Source organism: Epinephelus fuscoguttatus, linkage group LG23 (assembly GCF_011397635.1).
Source record: "Epinephelus fuscoguttatus linkage group LG23, E.fuscoguttatus.final_Chr_v1".
Taxonomy (NCBI): domain Eukaryota; kingdom Metazoa; phylum Chordata; class Actinopteri; order Perciformes; family Serranidae; genus Epinephelus; species Epinephelus fuscoguttatus.
Window position 1 is genome coordinate 2,658,059 of NC_064774.1, and position 19,097 is coordinate 2,677,155.

Below are 19,097 nucleotides of genomic sequence, written 5' to 3' on the forward strand. Positions count from 1 at the left end.
CTTTTCGGGTCAGGATAGGCCTAATTTTCGCAATATTACGCAGATGAAAAAATGCAGTCCGTGAGGTTTGTTTTAAAGGAGAATTAAAAGACAAATCTTGATCAAATGTTACTCCGAGGTTTCTTACGGTAGTGCTAGAGGCCAGAGCAATGCCATCTAGAGAAACTATGTCATCAGATAAAGAGTCTCTGAGTTGTTTGGGGCCAAGAACAATAACTTCAGTTTTGTCTGAATTTAACATCAGGAAATTGGTGCTCATCCAAGTTTTTATGTCTTTAAGGCAGTTATGGAGTTTAGTTAATTGATTACTTTCTTCTGGCTTCATCGATAAATACAACTGAGTATCATCCGCATAACAATGGAAATTTATAGAGTGATTTCTAATGATGTTACCTAAAGGAAGCATATATAGAGTAAACAGGATTGGATCGAGCACAGAACCTTGCGGAACTCCAAAACAAACTTTAGTACGTAAGGATGGTTCATTGCGAACGTCAACAAATTGAAAACGATCAGATAAATAAGATTTAAACCAGCTTAGTGCTGAACCTTTTAAGCCAATTAAGTGATCCAGTCTCTGCAGCAGAATTTGATGGTCAATAGTGTCAAACGCTGCACTAAGATCTAATAAAACAAGTACAGAGACGAGTCCTTTGTCTGAAGCAATGAGAAGGTCATTTGTAATTTTAACTAGAGCTGTCTCAGTGCTATGATGCACTCTAAATCCTGACTGAAATTCCTCAAATAAATTATTGTCATGGAGAAAATCACACAGCTGGTCTGCGACTACTTTCTCAAGGATCTTTGACATAAAGGGAAGATTAGAAATTGGTCTATAGTTGGCTAACACCTCTGGATCCAGGGTGGGCTTTTTTAGTAGAGGTTTAATTACAGCTACCTTAAAAGACTGTGGTACATAGCCTGTTAATAAGGATATATTGATCATATCTAATATATGAGTGTTAACTAAAGGAAAGACCTCCTTAAGTAGCCTAGTTGGGATGGGGTCTAAGAGACACGTTGATGATTTGGATGAAGAAATCACTGCAGTCAATTCTTGAAGAGAAATTGGGGAGAAGCAATCTAAATATATATTAGATTTTACAGCTGTGTTTGAGGTTAGATAGGTACTATCTGAGGACAGGAGGTCATGAATTTTGCCTCTAATAGTTAGAATTTTGTCATTAAAAAAGCTCATAAAAACATTACTGCTAAGGGCTAAAGGAATACAAGGCTCAATAGAGCTTTGACTCTCAGTCAGCCTGGCTACAGTGCTGAAAAGAAACCTGGGGTTGTTCTTATTGTCTTCTATTAGAGCTGAGTAATAGTTTGCTCTGGCATTGCGGAGGCCCCTCTTATAAGTTTTGAGACTGTCTGTCCAGATTAAACGAGATTCTTCCAGTTTGGTTAATCGCCAATTCCTTTCAAATTTCTGCGATATTTGTTTTAACTTACGGGTTTGAGAGTTATACCAAGGAGCGAACTTTCTTTGCTTTTTAACTTCTTTTTAAGAGGAGCTACAGAGTCGGCGTTGTTCGTGGCGAGCCTACGGTGCTATCAACAAAATGATCAATTCGGGAGAGGTTAAAGTCGGCACGAAACCTCTGTTACTGAAGGTATTGGTATTGAATTTAACGACGAAGTAATCTTTTCCTTAAGTTTTTACAGCACTATCTGATAAACATCTAGTATAGTAACTGTTGCTGAGTGGCGTAATGTCGAGTAAAAAGAAATCAAAAGTAATCAGATAATGATCCGATAGCGAGGGATTCTGTGGAAAGACTTTTAGGTTATCAATTTCAATTCCATACGTCAGAACTAGATCGAGGGTATGGTTAAAACAATGAGTGGGTTCATGTACACCCTGACTGAAGCCAATGGAGTCTAATAATGATTATCAACGTCGACATGAATGTTAAAATCGCCTACAATAATAACTTTATCTGATTTAAGAACTAAACTGGATAAAAACTCTGAGAATTCAGATAAAAATTCAGAATACGGGCCAGGAGCACGGTACACTATAACAAATAAAAGTGGCTGCGAGGTTTTCCAGGTCGGATGTAAAAGACTAAGAACGAGGCTTTCAAATGAATTATAATCTAGTTTAGGTTTAGGACTGATTAACAGACTAGAGTTAAAAATGGCTGCAACTCCCCCTCCTCGGCCGCTGCCTCGAGGAATGTGGGTATTATTATGACTGGGAGGAGTGGACTCATTTAGACTGACATATTCATCTTGACACAGCCAGGTTTCAGTGAGACTGAGTAAATCAATATGATTATCTGATATTAATTCGTTTACTAACACTGCTTTAGACGATAGAGACCTGATATTTAACAGTCCGCATTTAATTCTCCTGTTTTGTCTTTCTGTCACAGAAGAGGTTTTAATTTTTATGAGGTTGTTATGCACAACTCCTCTTTGTTTAATTTTAGATTTAGATAATTTAGGCTGTCTGGGGACAGAAACCGTTTGTATAATCCTATTAAAACTATGGCTGGGTAACTGAACTAGAAGCTCAGAGGCGTTTAGGACTGCGACTCTGAGTCCTGGTCTCAACTCTGGGTTGTCAGGGATTTAAATTACTAATAAAGTTTGCCAGGTTCCTAGAAATGAGAGCAGCTCCATCCAAAGTGGGATGAATGCCGTCTCTCCTAATAAGACCAGGTTTTCCCCAGAAAGTTTGCCAATTATTAACGAAACCCACATCGTTTGCTGGACACCACCTGGACAGCCAGCGATTAAATGATGACATGCGGCTAAACATGTCATCACTGGTCAGATTTGGGAGGGGACCAGAGAAAACTACGGAGTCCGACATCGTTTTTGCATATTCACACACCGAAGCAATATTAATTTTAGTGACCTCCGATTGGCGTAACCGGGTGTCATTGCCGCCGACGTGAATAACAATCTTACTGAATCTACGTTTAGCTTTAGCCAGCAGCTTTAAATTTGATTCAATGTCGCCCGCTCTGGCCCCAGGGATACATTTGACTATGGCCGCTGGTGTTGCTAACTTCACGTTTCTCAGAATAGAGCTGCCAATAACCAGAGTTTTATCCTCAGCGGGTGTGTCACTGAGTGGGGAAAAGCGGTTGGAAACGTGAACAGGCTGGTGGTGAGCCGTGGGCTTCGGCTTGGAGCTGTGCTTCTGGCGAACCGTAACCCAACCTCCCGGCTGAGCAGTTACCGGAGGACAGTTAGCAGAGGCTAAGGCTAGGCTATGTGGCTCCGCTACAGGGGACTGGCTAACTACCACAGCTGCTGAATGGTTTTCCATGGTGCGGAGCCGCGCTTCTAATTCACTAAGCCTCACCTCCAACGCAGCAAATAAGCTGCACTTGTTACAATTACCACTGTCGCTAAAGGAGGCAGAGGCATAACTGAACATTTGACACACCGAGCAACAGAGAGCAGGAGAAGGAGAAGTCATGGCTAAGCTAATGTAGCTAACAAGGCTAAGAGCGTGCAAACAACAGCTAAGAGATTAGCGAGAAAGTCGTAGAAAGGAGGAGAGCTATAGGTGCTTAAACAGAACCAGTGTGGGTTATGACTTGAAGTAGACGTTAAAGCAACTGAGGTGAGAAAGCAGGCAAGTGGAATTCACCAGAGCAGTACAGAGACGCTGTCACAGAAACACCGGAAATGACACAACTCGCTTACCGCAATACGTCAGCACATAACTGTGTACAGACTGTTAACAGCCAGAATCCCTCCCTCAGAACAAAGCTGAAACTAAAGTGACCTGTCTGAGTCTCAGCAGCCTGATTTGTTTCTTTGGTTCACAGATGAAAATGCGTCTGTTCAGCTGGTTTGGATTTTGGCTGTTTGTCCTCTGCAGCCTCCCAGTAACCACAGGTAACCTGACTCACTGCATTCATACATGCTTAGAAAATGTTTCCTAGCAGGAAACACAGCGACGTGTGGAGAATAGTCAGAATCCTAAACCTGCACCTTCAAAATCAATGAACAAATGTAATTGCTAGCCTCCTCACTATAAACACAACACCATATAAAAATAACACAATCCATCATTTTAGTTTAACTGCCAATGAATCTTTTAATATCAATTTTTCATGCACATCACTGCTGTTCTCTTTGGAGCAAAGATGTCCAGAATGTATAACCTCTTGCAGTCTCCTCTTTCAGCCACTTTTCTCTCTGTTCTCCTTTCGTGCTGATTTTGTTTCCCCTCCCCCAGCTCACAGGTGTGTCTCATTTATCTCCTCTCCTTCATGTCCTGACAGAATTAACCAGAGCTACTCTGCACTTTTTCCTTTCTCCTTCTCTGCTACATGCCAGTTCCAATAACTGTGACTGACATATGAACTATCAGCTAACCAACTTAGCCACGATTGTCGACAAATTAATGCTGATATGAGTTAACCAGCTGCTCTTTTAAAACAGTTTAACTGCTTTTTGGATATTAGATACATATTTAATTAGCCTAAAAGGCACAAAGACACATGAACTAGATTACCGACCTTCACACGTCTGTGTTGTCAATCATTATGCATTAGTAAGATAAAAAAAATGGTCTGCCTCACCCCATATAAAGAGGACAAAATCATTTAAAACAGTGTTCCTCCAGCAAGGACATAGATTACCACAGCAAATACAGGCTTATAATACCACACACGTTATCGGTTTACAAGGAGCAAGGCAGAGCAGCAGCAGGTCTGCATGAAAATCCCAGAAAAGCTCCACAAATTGCACTTCCCGCAAAATCCACTTGAGGGCCCCAAAGAGCAAAATTGGTGCAAGCTTACCTGTGACTGTTCTGGGGTCCTAAAGGGGACATTTGTGGGTTTAATGAACAAAGCAGAGGGGTTACATGGGTCTGTCTATATATTAAGCACATGTCCACACTGCCCACGTAAAGCCCACAGTGGGCCTCCATGGACGTGCTCAGAAACTCTCCACTGTATATCAGCACCCTGAAATGTGCATGTGCCTGTTTGGTCAGCCACAACAAGGTTATAAACTGAGATTACCTGTTTAAGTAAAGGTTAGATAAAGACATAGAAATAGTTGTTGTGACCTTACACAGGATCCAATTCAAAATGTATCTCGGCTTTAAATGAAAAACATATTTAAATCAAATGTGTTGAATGCCTGTGACCAACATACTGAAATTGTGAGTGCACACTGACAATTTCATCCTTTAGCAGCTACTTTGTTCCTCTCTTTACAGGGCAGTCGAACCTGATTGGCTCACCTCAACCAATCGTAGCCCTGGCTGGTGATGATGTCATTCTACCATGTCACCTTGATCCTCCCATCAGTGCCAGTTCCAGGGCAGTGGAGTGGACCAGACCTGGGCTATACCCAGAGTACGTCCATGTTCACCAAGATGGACGACTGGTGCATCAGAGCCAGAATCCGCTGTACCATTACCGCACAGTGCTGTTTGTGGATCAGCTGATTAACGGAAACGTCTCTCTGAAACTCTTCAGAGTGAAAATCTCTGATGCAGGGATACACAAATGCTTCCTTCCCTCATTACGGAAGGAAGCTTTTGTCCAGCTTAATGTTGGTAAGTCAGACTTTGTAAAGTAATGAAAAAAAACACCTCATGCCTCTCTGACTTTCTGCCATCAACATTTTACGAGGATGCAGCACCACAACAGAATTTTCATCTCAAAATCTGATTACTGTCTCTTCATCAGGTTCTGTCTCCTTGCCCGCCATCAGTTTAACAGGGATTGATAAAGCCAGCAGAGGAGTGGTGTTACAGTGTGAGTCTGCAGGCTGGCATCCAGAGCCTGAGGTGTTGTGGCTGGACGGTGAGGGAAAGCTCCTCTCTGCTGGACCTACAGAGACAGTCAGAGGTCCTGATGACCTCTATACTGTCAGCAGCAGAGTGACTGTGGAGAAGAGACACAGCAACAGCTTCACCTGTAGAGTCCAACAGAGGAACATCAACCAGACCACAGAGACACACATCCAGGTTCCAGGTAGATATCACTGATACATGTATGATGTGATCACTGTCTCAGATTTTTACTTTTATATATTTATTTTGTTTTATTATTTCAGACGATCTCTTTGTGGCCCCGTGTAGTTCTGCAGCCTGTATCAGCATCAGCTTGGTTGCTTGGTTGCTTGCTTCAGTTGCTGCAGTTGGTTTTGCTGCATGGAAATGGAGACAAAACAAAATCAGTAAGTTACAAATGTATTCATGCTGCTGTCTGTCTATTTTGGCTAAAGTATGAGGTAAAGTAGGTAAGACATCATTTAAAAAAAGTACTAAAAATATGAAAAAAAAAACAGTTTAAAATGTAAAAGAATCTGTCTTATCTTTTAAATGTTCACTATAAGGTGTAATTGTTTTAGTTTTACTGTCACATTTCAGTTTTCTTTTTCCATGCAGAAACAACACAGCATCAAACAAATAGACGCACACCTAAACTTCAACAATATATTGTCTCTGTTTGCTAACAGAAACCTCACAAGGAGAAGCACAGCGGCTCATGGCAGAGGAAGAACATAAAAACATGGTGGATGCACTGATGAAACAGATGGAGGGACTGAAGGAGCAGAGAGATAAACTGAATAGTCAAAAGACAAAGATGGGGAAACTGGTGGAGGACAGTGAAACAAAGCTTCAGTCAGTGGAGAGAGATTTAAGAGAGAAGGGTGAAGATAAAGGATTCATCAGTTCACCAGGATTCATAAAGCTCAAAGAAATAATCTCTCAGAACAAACAGAGCCTGAATGACAGACTGCAGGAACTTGAGACACTGGTGCTGGACACAGAGAAACTGCTGCTGATGACAGAAGGTGTGATTGTTAGAACAACAGAAAAGAAGAGGGAGTCAGAGAACCACATGGACAAAACATAACATGGTGTTAAACAGCCGGTAAAGAGTGTTTTATTTTTAACACTCAAGTTTAGGATGCAAGAGTGGAAACACAACATTAGGGGGCAGCACTGAACCATCAATAGCCTTTCACTTCAGGCTTGCAAGGATTATTTGCATGAGAAAGGTTTCAAAATGTCCTCCTGATGTCATATAATGTCATGGTATTTTACATATTTTTCTTTATTTTATTTTTGGTTTTTGTCCTTATTCTTAAAAAGACAACACTCCTACTACACTGTTTACATGGCAAATGAAAATGAATAGCCATGCATACTCGTGATCAACGTGCCCTAACATGTCGTTGATCACGTCAAAATGTGGAAATGTGGAACGGCTGACGGAGACATTTGTGCCATTCTGCTTCGAAATAGGACTTCTTCAAAGTTTCCTACTGGTAGCAAACTTGTCACACCATGCAAACACAACCTCCCTCCTTCATTCCTCAAACCACCCTTTTGAAAAAGGTTGGTGTTGCGATATTTGCCCATATCCAAAAACCTGTTGATACCCAAATCTTTTGTGATGTTTAAAAGTAGGTGTGTTTCTCCTTCTGACCAGACATGTGGCTTTTCCTTTGGGCAAGTATCTCTACGACAGTCTTGCAAACTGTTGGCGAGTTGGTTTGTGTGTAACCCACAGAGCCAACTGTAAACAGACAAGAGGCAGAGTGTCTCAAACTACAGTATGAACCCCAGCAGAGACGCATTTTCCAAATGGTCTGTATAATGTCCAGAGAATGCTGCTAAAACCTGAATAATACAAACATATCCCACATGTCTTATACAGAACACGCTTCATTCAGAAAAAGGATAAATTTGGAATATCCAAAACAGAACATGATGTTTACATGACTGCATCAAATTCAGATTACCGTCATGTTCAGAATAACAGTGAAATATTTGTGTGCATGTAAACATAGTCAGTGACCGTCCAGCTTACGACTAAGTCCATGGTGCTGTCTGGCAGTCATGTGGTTTTTTTTTAGCTTGACTGTTTGTACAAATTACTCCCAGAAACACTCGTCTTGATTTATTGGTAGTTTTTCTTTATGCAAATTTTAGTGCTTGTGAATTGTACTTGTTCTCCCTGTATGTCTCTGTCTGCAACTTTGTGTTTTTGCTGCTGACCGTCTTGGCCAGGTCTCCCTTGAAAAAGAGATTCTTAATCTCAACGGGACTAACCTGGCTAAATAAAGGTTAAATAAATAAATAAAAGCATCTGAGGCACTCTGACTGCAAGTTCAATCAAAATCCTTTATTATACAAGAATAACCAGTGTGTTCTGACTCTAGACGTCTTCATCAGGGTATAAAATGCCCTGGCACAAGTGTTCAAATTAAAACTCAGGATGTCAAAACATGACCGTTAAAATGACAGAAAAAAACATACAGATGTACTGTAGCATTCACACAATGCAAGAAAATAAATAAAATCACAAAAGAAATTGCAGAGGGCCAAATGTTTATGTATCTGCCCCCTCTGTCTTGATGAACGCTCCTTTCAGCCATCCGTGTGCCAAGAAGGGTAAAAAGGTCACTTGAGACCCCTCCAGGTCCCGGATGTCGATTAACATCTTAAAAGAATTCCACTCGGGGCGACACAAATTGACTCAGATTAGGAGAGACCAGGAGTTGACCCTGCTTTTAAAGTTCACCACATCCTCTCTTACCAAGTCTCTTGTAACCAACTTGCAATGTCTGTTGGAAGTAAACTATACATTTCATCCATGTTCTAACATTGTAAATGTACATAATCCTCGTTTGTTAGCTGAATGATATATTTTTGATCCTGTCGACCAAAGTATCAATGAATTATGAGTTCTGTTTTTTAATCCCTCATTTAACATGGAGCCATACTGCCATCTTGTGACGATAGTTAAGGAGAGTTCCCTTAAGGAGCCCCATATTATATTTATAGTTAAAATACAGTTGGATTGATTAATCAACTTGTTTTCATGAATATGTGCCTTCTCATTTGTTTTATTGCAACCGCTCCTCCACCACTGTGTTAAAGCTGGTTTCATTCTGCTGGGAAGTCCGGGAGCTGCAAAGCGACAGTCCGGGGTCCTCAGGACAAATGTCTGCCTGATTCAACACTGCTAAGAAAGTAGGCAAAGAATTTCCCTCACCTGGTGCAGCTGCTGTGTTGTGATAAGAGTTGAGTTTAATTATTCTGTCCTTAATTTAGGTTTCCTTAGGTAAACGGTTTTGGGCATCCCTGTGTCCCCAATTTATCTATAGTCACATACTCTCTCTCACTATCGTCAAACTAAATAACTTACACAAGTATTTCTTCTTGTTTAATCCATTTATACATACTGTTGATTTTTTGTGTCATCTCATATTATTATCATCCTCATTCATTTACTCAGCTGTTACACATTTAGCCTAAATAAATCTTCATTTATCGCCAAGTCGTTGTCTGTGTATATTTCTTTTGAGCAGGAGTTAAGATCACTGTATGGAGAATTCATAACCCAGATACTGAGATTGATTCATTATTGATAAGTGTACTGACGAATTAATAACTGGTTTACGGAGTAATTAATTTTATTACAAGTGCAAACATTCTCTAAAAGGTATTGCTCCTACAACAGTAAAAATAAAGTAAGTGCTAGACACATGTAACAAGCACACATGTGATGGCAGCAAAGAAATATAAAATATAAAACAGAAAATTAGGGAGGACAGCAAAGGAGAGACTTCACTATGGGTTACACATGAAGTGAACATGGTGTCGAGTCTCTTCTTCCTCTAATGACTGGGCCCCACAGGGAGCATCAGCGAGAGACAGTGTTTATGTCAGTGGTTTTATACGTTAATGGAAACTAATATAAATGTGTCTCTGAACTCAGTGCGTCTGCCTCAGGTCAAACTGCATCATGTTGTTAGTTGACCACACTGAGTGTATTTAAAAACTGCAGCAGCGTCTTCAGACGTGTGAGCAGACAGCAGTTAAAACAATGTGGTTTAACTGTTACTCTCTAATACGCTGCTCACTTTAAAAATAGACCCTGTTGATGTGAATAAACTCGAGACCCCAGATAAAGGCCGAGCAGATGATGAACCACACCACCCTTTTCACATGCTGTGAACAGTCTGACTACTTTAAATTGTTCCATTGTGACAATGGTCTCCATCCACCTGTTCTTGAACTCATTTGTCTTTGTGAACAAACGCTGGAAATTAAAAAAGTCAATGTCATACTTCCATCTTATTTTCCACATGAGCATCTCTCGTTTGAAATTTGTCTGGTGCTCTTTGATGACCTCATCTCGTGTTCTCTTCCTCTGCAGTGGTTGTTTCCTGACTGTTAGTCTTGATGAGCTCAACTTCTAATAATCCCGTTAACAGTAGTGGATGGAAAACGCGTTGAAATTTGCTTTTTTCAGTTTGTTTGTTTTTTTACCCTCTCTGACCCTGCCTTGTACACCTCGTCGGGTAAGGAAAAAACTATTGGGTAGTTTTTTGTTTCCTACATGGTCTTGAAATCCTCTGTGGGTGTATATTTTACTCTGTGCTTCCTCTTCTTCGTTGGATTTCTCCCTCTGTGGTTGTGACTGATGCTGCCACAGAAAGATTCGGAGGATCTGACACTGAAACCTGACTTCCACCTCTGACCTTTTTTAAAGAACTGAGACATTTTCTGCTCAGTCTGGTGTTTGGATGTGAGGTCCTCTTATCACATTGTGTTAAAAGCTGAGTGTAGCTTCCGCTTTATGATTATAGTTATTATTCACGTGTGAGAGATCAAATCACAAAAAAGACTACTATAGACTGTTCTATATATCGTGCATGTCCCATTACTGCATTATTAACTTTGGTTATATTCATTACTGCTGTTTTTATGGTTTTAAAGCCCTTTAAGAGATTTTAAAAGTTTGTAAAATATATCACTGATGATTTTTTGATTAAATGACAGTAATGATGACTGAAAGAAAACAAATTGTAATTTTATATAACAAAATAATACATTTGTACAGATATTTTCACTATTTTTTTTTACAAATTTAAAAAAATATTAAGAAATTAAAAAAGGTTTTGAGTTACTGTAACATCACTGAGTGTGACTGTTGTTCATCAACATACAGAAGTCGAGCTCTGAACAGACCATCTCCACAGTCCTTCATGCAGATGACAGTTGCCTGTAAAACAAACAGGATAAAGAAAAAAAAAATGCTAATTAGTTGATCATTTGTTTGGCCTCATCTTTGTTGAGATAACAGGCTGTACGTGGGACCAGCTGATGCCACCATTCTCACAGGGACAGTGCTAACATGTTGCTGTCTCATGGGTTTTTAGGATTGGTTGAATTCCTGTTACAGGCCAGTGAGTAATCAAGGGACTAACACAACCTCCTTCACCTCTTGTGCCTTGCTTTGTGCCGTTTAACTAGCAGAAGTGGGAGGACACACCCTAAATGCATGAGTAAGTTATGAGACAATGGGCCCCTGGACACAGATATGCAAAGGGCCCCACCACCCCTCCATACAGAAGCATGGCTCACAGACTTTGTGGTGTCTCTGTGGTCATTTTGAGCGTCTTCCTGGGTGGTACGTGTTTATTTGACATTTTTAAACTGAAGGACGGTGGGTCTCGGACCCCTGGGCTTGTGCCTGGCCCGTTAAGTGATCCATGCATAAATGCACCTGTGCAATGCACTTCAGGTAGTACGCTTTAAATAGAGCCCATAATACTATTTTGGGCCCAATGCTATTCTCCTTGTATGTGTTACCCCTGGGCTCCATTTTTTGTATACATAATATACTGTTTCATTGTTACGCAGATGACATACAGATTTACCTCCCTCTAAATATAAATTGTAAGGACTCGCTAACCTCTCTACTGGCCCGTTTGGCTGATATTAAGACTTGAATGAGCCAAAGTCATCTCAACTTAAATGACAATAAAACTGAGGTTATTGTGTTTGGACATCCACCATGTAGCATTAAATCTGTTGCTGGTATGGGCCCCCTCGCCTCCAAAACCTGCTTGTATATCAAATCCCTTGGTGTGACTCTGGACACTCATCTAAATCTAAAAAGACAAATCGGCATGGTGGTTAAAAGGTTCCTTTCACCAGCTTCGGCTCCTGGCAAAAGTGAAGCCATATTTCTCCTTTGATGACTTAGAAAGGGTCATTCATGCTTCATGCTTTTTTATTTTCTAGGCTTGATTATTGTAAGTCTTTGTATATTGGTCTAGATCAGTGCACCCTCCGTCGCCTGCAGATAGTGCAGAACGCTGCGGCTCGCCTTCTGACTGGCACTAAGAAGCGTGACCACATTACTCCTCTTCGGGCCTCCTTACACTGGCTTCCCATCCACGTTAGGATACATTTTAAGGTTTTATTGTTTGTTTTTAAGATTTTAAGTGGCTCGGCCCCCCAGTATCTGGCAGAACTGCTTCAAGTTCATAATCCAGTCAGAACCCTTAGATCATCAAATGAGCTGCTGTTTGAGGTCCCCAGATTGAGGCTTAAAACTAAGGCGAAGTGGAATAGCTTGCCACTTCATGTCAGACACGCTGATTCACTGGAGACATTTAAGTTTCTCCTTGGCTTTTGGACCTGCTGTGAGCCTGTCTTGATTTTTTCTGTGACTCCTGTATTGTATTATGTTGATGTGTATTGTATTATATACTGTATTTATTTATTTTAATGTTCTTATTGTGTGGCACCTCTGTTGCTGTTCTTGTAAAGCAATTTGGTAAACTTTGGTTGTTTTAAATGTGCTATAGAAATAAATGTGACCTTGACCTTGACCTTATCAGCCCCTCCAGGATGTTGGGATGCTGCCATCGTAACAATTAAACCATATTCAACCAATCTGCCCCACCTTGCAATTTTGGTCCACTCGTCACAACCTTGATAAACTGTTAGAGGAAACAGATTGTGTATCAGCGTCAGTCTTACCTGAAGTGGACTGAAGAATAGACGACACTCTCATCTGGTGAACAAAGCTCTGTACAGCCTCCAGACACGACACGCTCTGGTTGAGAAACAAAAGGATGGTAGCCTCTTTAAAAACTGCTGGTTGATTTTACTGATTAATTGCTGAGCATTGAAACAACATAACATTTCTTCTGGAACTCTCATTTTGACACAACTTCTTATGACGCATGACTGTAAGTTAAGAAAAAGAAAACCAAATGCTTCAGGCGTGAAACATCACACAGCTGTAGGTTATTTTAATCTGTTTGGTGCCTTCATGTCAAATAGATTTTTTTTAACTTTCAATTTCAAAGTGTCAGACCTGACAGCCTTTTTGCCCTGTAGACGATATTACAGCTGCTGAAGGGCCCTTTGTTTCTCACTGTGGTTTTCTCGTGTGGTGTAAAACTGAGAGGATCAAATTATCACCTGCAACTGTACGCAGCCTTTTGCGGACAGATATCTGAAAATATGTCATGAATGTAGGTGTAGTAAATAAGTGGGTCTCCAATGCATCACCTCTCCACACTAATGCATGGAGTGTGGACTGGCAGCTGGAGAGGTGTCGGCTCAGCTCCTGGGCACCGCCAGGGCACCCATAACATGGCAGTGAGCCCCCAACTGCTCAGGGCGCCTGTCCAAGGCAGTCCCCTTACTCTGACCCTCCTCCATTTAATGCATGTATAGGTCCTGTTTGTGCTCGTGTGTGTATTTCAGGCCTGTGTGTGTGTGTGTGTGTGTGTGTGTGTGTGTGTGTGTATGACAACAGAGTGAAAAACAAAGAATTTCCCCTCGAGGATTTATAAAGTATATCTCCTTCATTTATACATTTTATACATATGATATCAACGTGTCCAGCGTGTTGTAGTGCATGAGTATTTGTCGTCTAGAGCAGGAGGGAATGGTGGATGGAGTGACACCAAGATGAGATGAGACCAGCAAACAACAAAACTTGTGGTGTTTTAGCAACTGATAGCTGTTTTTCCAGCTGCTTTTTAGTGACAGCGACAATGAAGCAGAGGTAACAAAGCACAACGTACCTTTCCTCTTCTTTTTGATTTCCACAACAGCATATGTCACAAGGTCTGGATCACCTGCACTCCCACCACCTGACAATGAAACATAAAAAAATCGATCTATAACTTCAAACCACATTTCAGAAAAGAACGTGTTAATAATCTTGCAAAATTCCAAATGCAAAATATCAGTGTCAATATACAGTAAATCAATACAAATAAAAAAACAAAGCAAAAGTACTAACAGCTTTGGATTCAAGCCTCGAATTTTGAACGGCCAGAAGGGCCCCAACCCAAGGCTGTAAGGCTTCAAACTCGCACATATAGGGTCAACATTTTTCTGTTGGGTCCAGACCCAGACAAGCTTTAAAACTGATCAGTAAAATCATAAAATCAATCAATAAATTGGAAATCTATTGCTCCTTTGAGATGGTTATCAGCAAACTTACAGAGACGATAAGAAACGATCATATCCCTTTAACAACGACAAGAAATTATAACAGTTATCACTGATTGTGGAAAAAGGAGGCTAATTATTGGTCCATGTTCCTTCATAACTTCCATGATGACAGTAGTTCATCAGTACAGTGGTGTGTGTTTGGTGTTTTCACCTGTATGATCTTCAGGTGAGTGCGATTCTGGTGTTGGTTTTCCAGATGAAAAACAGACCAGAACTGGAGGACATAGAAGAAAAGATGTTGTCAATAGAAACTAGAAAATTAGAGGAACTTGAGTGTTTGAGAAATGACACTTAAGTTAACAAGGTGCTGCAGGGATGATGTTTTCATTTCACGTCTGTTACTGACATTCTGGGATGCCACTACCAAAGCCAGGACGTCTACAAAAGCACATGGTTAGGTTTAGAAAGTTTAGTTTGGCTCTACGTTCGAACAGGAAGGGAACACTGGCTTCCCAGGTGAAAGTCTTTTTGTTTGACCCTTCCACCACCCATCCTGCCCTGTAGGTACTTTCCTGCTCATCATATTTCATCATTACCTGCAGCATTTTAACCTGATGTAGATCCAGTGGTGTATCATACCACCGTGACAGGTGCTGTCAGGCCGAAAGGTTCTGTATGGCACATTGTAAACTGAAGCTGCCCAGCAGCGGATCATACTGCCGCCAAAGGTAGCTTTTGGAGTCAGGAGTCACTGACAAAGCAGCGATGTTTGGGATTTGGCGACTTTGGAGTGAGAACAGGCTGGCCAGTGCGGAAGTTAGTGGTGCCCTGGCTCCCTCTTCACAAAGCCAGTGGGATTTTTCCATTGGATTTTGGATTGTTGCAGAAAATAACCTCTGTGGCAAACAAAGGTTTATGATACTTCATGACATTCTGTAGTCTCGTTGAACCACTTGTAAGCAACCGCGTTTTGAGCAACACATAAAAGCCTTCAAATTTCCAGAGTGGGGTATTTACTGACATGTTGCAGGAAAAGACATGGAAATCACTCACGCGTGTGTTACGCACAGATCTTACTTCACACATCTAACCAAAAACCCTTTCAAGACAACCCCTGACTTTGCGTCAAGGGAACCTGAAGTTCAAAACTGCAAACTCATTCCTGCAGCACTGCGACAAGATGCAGAGCAGAAGAGGTGTATCAGCAGGCATCACTACAAAATGATTTACTGAATTTCTGTGTTGCCTTACTTTTGTGCATTTTACAGAGTAGTAGTCCCATCACCAACAGCAGCAGAGCCATCACTGAAACACTGACAATGATCCACAGCAGGGAGGGCAGATCAGGGGGGGGACTGTAGGAAGGAGGAGTCTCTTTGTGGGGTAGTGGAAGGAAGATATCAGACATACTTTCATCACCTGTCTTTAACCTGGGAAAAGACAACTCAAACACACATGCATGCAAAAGAGGAATCACCTTCAGTTTGATTTGAGACAGTCAGCCAGCTCTCTGGTGATTCAGCTCCAGCGATGCTGCACTTGTAGAGTCCTTCATCAGATTTGGAAACATTTTGGATGATCATGTCCTTTTCATACCAGATCCCCAGTTTGGAACCATCTTTGTAGAAATCAGAAATGTGTTTCGATTGAGAATCTCTTTTACTACAGTGAAGAATCACATCGTCTCCCTCCACCACAGGACGGGCAGGAACCTCCAGGATCACAGAACCATCTGTGCAATGAGATCAAGCATTGTTTGTGTTTATTAGACAACATCAGTCATGTAATATACCTGCACAGGGACAACTGGGTGCACTGCTGTGTTGATACAATGTGCACAGCGTATTTTTGCTTGTAACAGTAACTGTTATTAATCCAATATATTCCGTGTGTGCAATGTGTGGTGAGTGCATCTTTGCTTTCTTTTGGACATGCATTACTTTATTTGAATTTATGCATCCAGATGTTTTTAACATTGTAATTTTACACTGTAAATTAAAACAAATGACTGTTTTTCAATGTTTATTGTGCTCTGAATCATCCCAGTTTGAGTCATCCTCCTCTACTGTATGCCACTCAGAAATAGCTTTAGGCCTGACATCAATATAATACAATTAAAAATACAAATATCACAGTTCTGAGCAGACGTTGCGCTAGACTTTTTCGTCGCCGGTCATTTTGACCGACAGGGTCATAAAAATCCGGTCATAATCTATTTTTACCTGTCATTTTAATTTTCGTTTTTAAATGATAATAAAGATATTCAAAGACATTTAGTTTTCATTCGCTCGTTTTTAATAAATCCAACAAGCAAGTTATAAAGTGTGCATTAATAAGGACATGAACGAAAAGATGAACAGACATCCACACACCCGTGCCATTAGGCTTCGCCCTGGACACACCGGATGGCACTAACGTGTCACTAACGCGTCCGGTGTGTCCAGGGCGTTATGTAGTTATGTCTGTAGGATTGGTGACACAAAATTAAAATTGTAATGAAGTGATTAGGGTATTGAAAAATGTGGTCAGTTATGCACTGTTGTGTTTTTTTAAATGATAAACACAGTATTTTCTCCTCACCTTCCTCAGTGCGTGCTGTTGTTATTTTATTTTGAAAATTGGCTGGATTCTCTCATCTTTTCTGTGTCCGACTTCCTGTTTGGTACGATCCGCTCGATCCAGCTTAACAGAAGCCCGGTCATTGTTGTAAAAAACGGTCAGTGACCGAGAATATCCGGTTAACACGACCCCTGGTTCTGACTGTGTGGCTCTTCTCCTAACACTAGACGCTGAGAGAAAACCTGGACTACTAAAGTTCTACCCATGCTGTCTCTATTACTTCAGGCAGACACTGTACAGATTGAGCCCTATTTCAATCCCAAATTGGTTTCTCGTGACTAGTTCTAGAATCGAGCCAATTTACTCTCAAGCCAGTTGTAGTTTGACGTGCCGTCTGATGTCACAACACTGGATCAATTGCTTGCTCGGTAACTATCTCATTCCTTGGTCTGATCACCGACAAGTCTGCATTCAGCTCCAGCCAGGCTGAGGTGTAATTTCCACTGGGGACTTTCCCGTCTGTGTCCTCCCCACTTTCAAAACCCTTTTTATAAACCACAAAGATCATGCGTACAATGCTACTGAATGACCAGCCATCAGAATCTGGCAGAGAATGTGCACTGAGCTGCAGATTTTGCTCTGATATGCTCCAGAAAATGCCACAGAGGAGCAGCATGTTTTGCGTGTTTAGTACACTGGCAGAATTTAGCATGATGACCAACTCCATTATTTCTCTAATGGTGTTTTTGTCACCACAATCCCCAAATATATGAAGAAAGGCAGGGGATGCTATTCAAATCACTGTTTTTTTTCTGGAGGAGAAGCCCAGACCCTCATTTTATTGTGTCACCTACTTCTCAAACCAAAGTTACACCCTTGCAGCCAAGAGACATGAAACTTCGAAAGCAAACTTTGTCACAAAATTTTAAAAAGGAGACACTTACAACTGTTTGCCTTTCAGAGAAAGTTAGGAGCAGAGATGGTTAAACAAAATGTGTGCAATTCTTAACACTGTCTCCCTAACTATGTCCCTTAACTTGCATCAGAGTGTTACAATGTTGAAGTGTAGACGCTGAGTTAACCTCACTGTGTCAGTGTGACGAAACATTTAAAAACTCTTGATTAGTTATTTGCTAAACATACCAGTGATGGTGATGTTGACAACACTGCTTGAGTTCCCGTCCCCATCTTCACACCAGTATTCTCCACTGTGTGTTCTGAAGGCAGGATAAATGGTGCTGGATGGTGCTGATGAGCTCCAGTTGTAAGAATCTGTTGGACTTCTTCTGTTGAGCCTCCTCATCACTCTCCATTCAGTCAACCCTCTGAACTCCTCACAGTTTACACTGAGTGTCTCATACTCAAAGAACTGCAGTCTGTCTGGACGAACACGAGGAAACGCTGCACCTGAGACGGAGACACAACAAGTGAGCAGTGTAAATACAAATTCAGCATTTATGAAACCAAGATAAATCCTTATACAATGGTATTAAAAAAAAGTTAAGCTACTTCTAGCAGCTTGAGGAGGAGCAGTGTAAGAGTTCTGCTAGAACGTACAGGCTTTATTTATTCTCGGTCCCTAAACATTTTTTAAACTAATATGTTGCTAAGCTACAAACAGTAGTAGGCAGGCACATATTAGCAGTAAAATGATAATCAAGAACGTCACATGGCCGGCACAAACTGAGTGTTAGGGACATTAGCCAGACAGCCAGTTAATGAAATCCAACTTACCAGCTCTCTGAGCAAAGTAACTGTGGTTAGCTTGTGCAAGCAGCAGCACCAACACGTCCATCCCTGCAGACACAAATGAAGAGAGCTGTACCTCACACACAGTGCAGATGTTTGTCTGCTGACTTTAAAAAGAAACAAGAGTAATAGAGTAAGAAAATACTCAGTACTCACACAGCCTGACGCAGAGAGCTGTGACCTCCATGATGCCTCGCTGCTGACTGTCTGCACATCAGACTGAAATACAGCTGAGACTTGATGTAGGTCAGAACCTCCTCTTCCTGTTTGAATTGTGCATCTGTAAATATCTATGTGAGGCAGAGCTGCTATAGAGGAGGTGACAGCCTCATTGGTTTGAGCCCAAAAATGACAACAAGTGTGCTTGACACAGATAAAAGCCAAGTGATGAACCTTTAGGGCCTCATCATGTTCGAAACACATAAAAAAAATTAGCAGATTTGGCGATTTCTCCTTTTAATTCACTCATGAACCATAATCATTTTCTGTCCATTCTAATGGATGGTGATGGACTTGGGGGCTCATCCTACTCTCCAGTGTGCTATGTGTGAGCTCAGTCCTGTGTGTTCTT

General features: G+C 41.1%; 2 protein-coding genes across 2 annotated transcripts; one reads left to right on the plus strand and one right to left on the minus strand.

Moving 5' to 3' along the window:
* Positions 1–3,800: 3,800 nt before the first annotated feature.
* Positions 3,801–6,858, plus strand: LOC125884267 (butyrophilin subfamily 1 member A1-like). Its single transcript, XM_049569166.1, has 5 exons — positions 3,801–3,864; positions 5,201–5,542; positions 5,676–5,963; positions 6,046–6,168; positions 6,451–6,858. The coding sequence occupies exons 1-5, from the start codon at positions 3,801–3,803 to the stop codon at positions 6,849–6,851; spliced, it is 1,218 nt and encodes a 405-aa protein (XP_049425123.1). The 3' UTR covers positions 6,852–6,858.
* A 4,086-nt stretch (positions 6,859–10,944) lies between these two features.
* Positions 10,945–18,713, minus strand: LOC125883968 (Fc receptor-like protein 5). The gene is made up of 9 exons (XM_049568655.1): positions 18,683–18,713; positions 18,512–18,574; positions 17,921–18,184; positions 15,696–15,950; positions 15,470–15,592; positions 14,430–14,492; positions 13,843–13,911; positions 12,785–12,860; positions 10,945–11,015 (listed from the first exon to the last, which is right to left on the minus strand). The coding sequence occupies exons 1-9, from the start codon at positions 18,711–18,713 to the stop codon at positions 10,997–10,999; spliced, it is 963 nt and encodes a 320-aa protein (XP_049424612.1). The 3' UTR covers positions 10,945–10,996.
* Between the last annotated feature and the right edge of the window lie 384 nt (positions 18,714–19,097).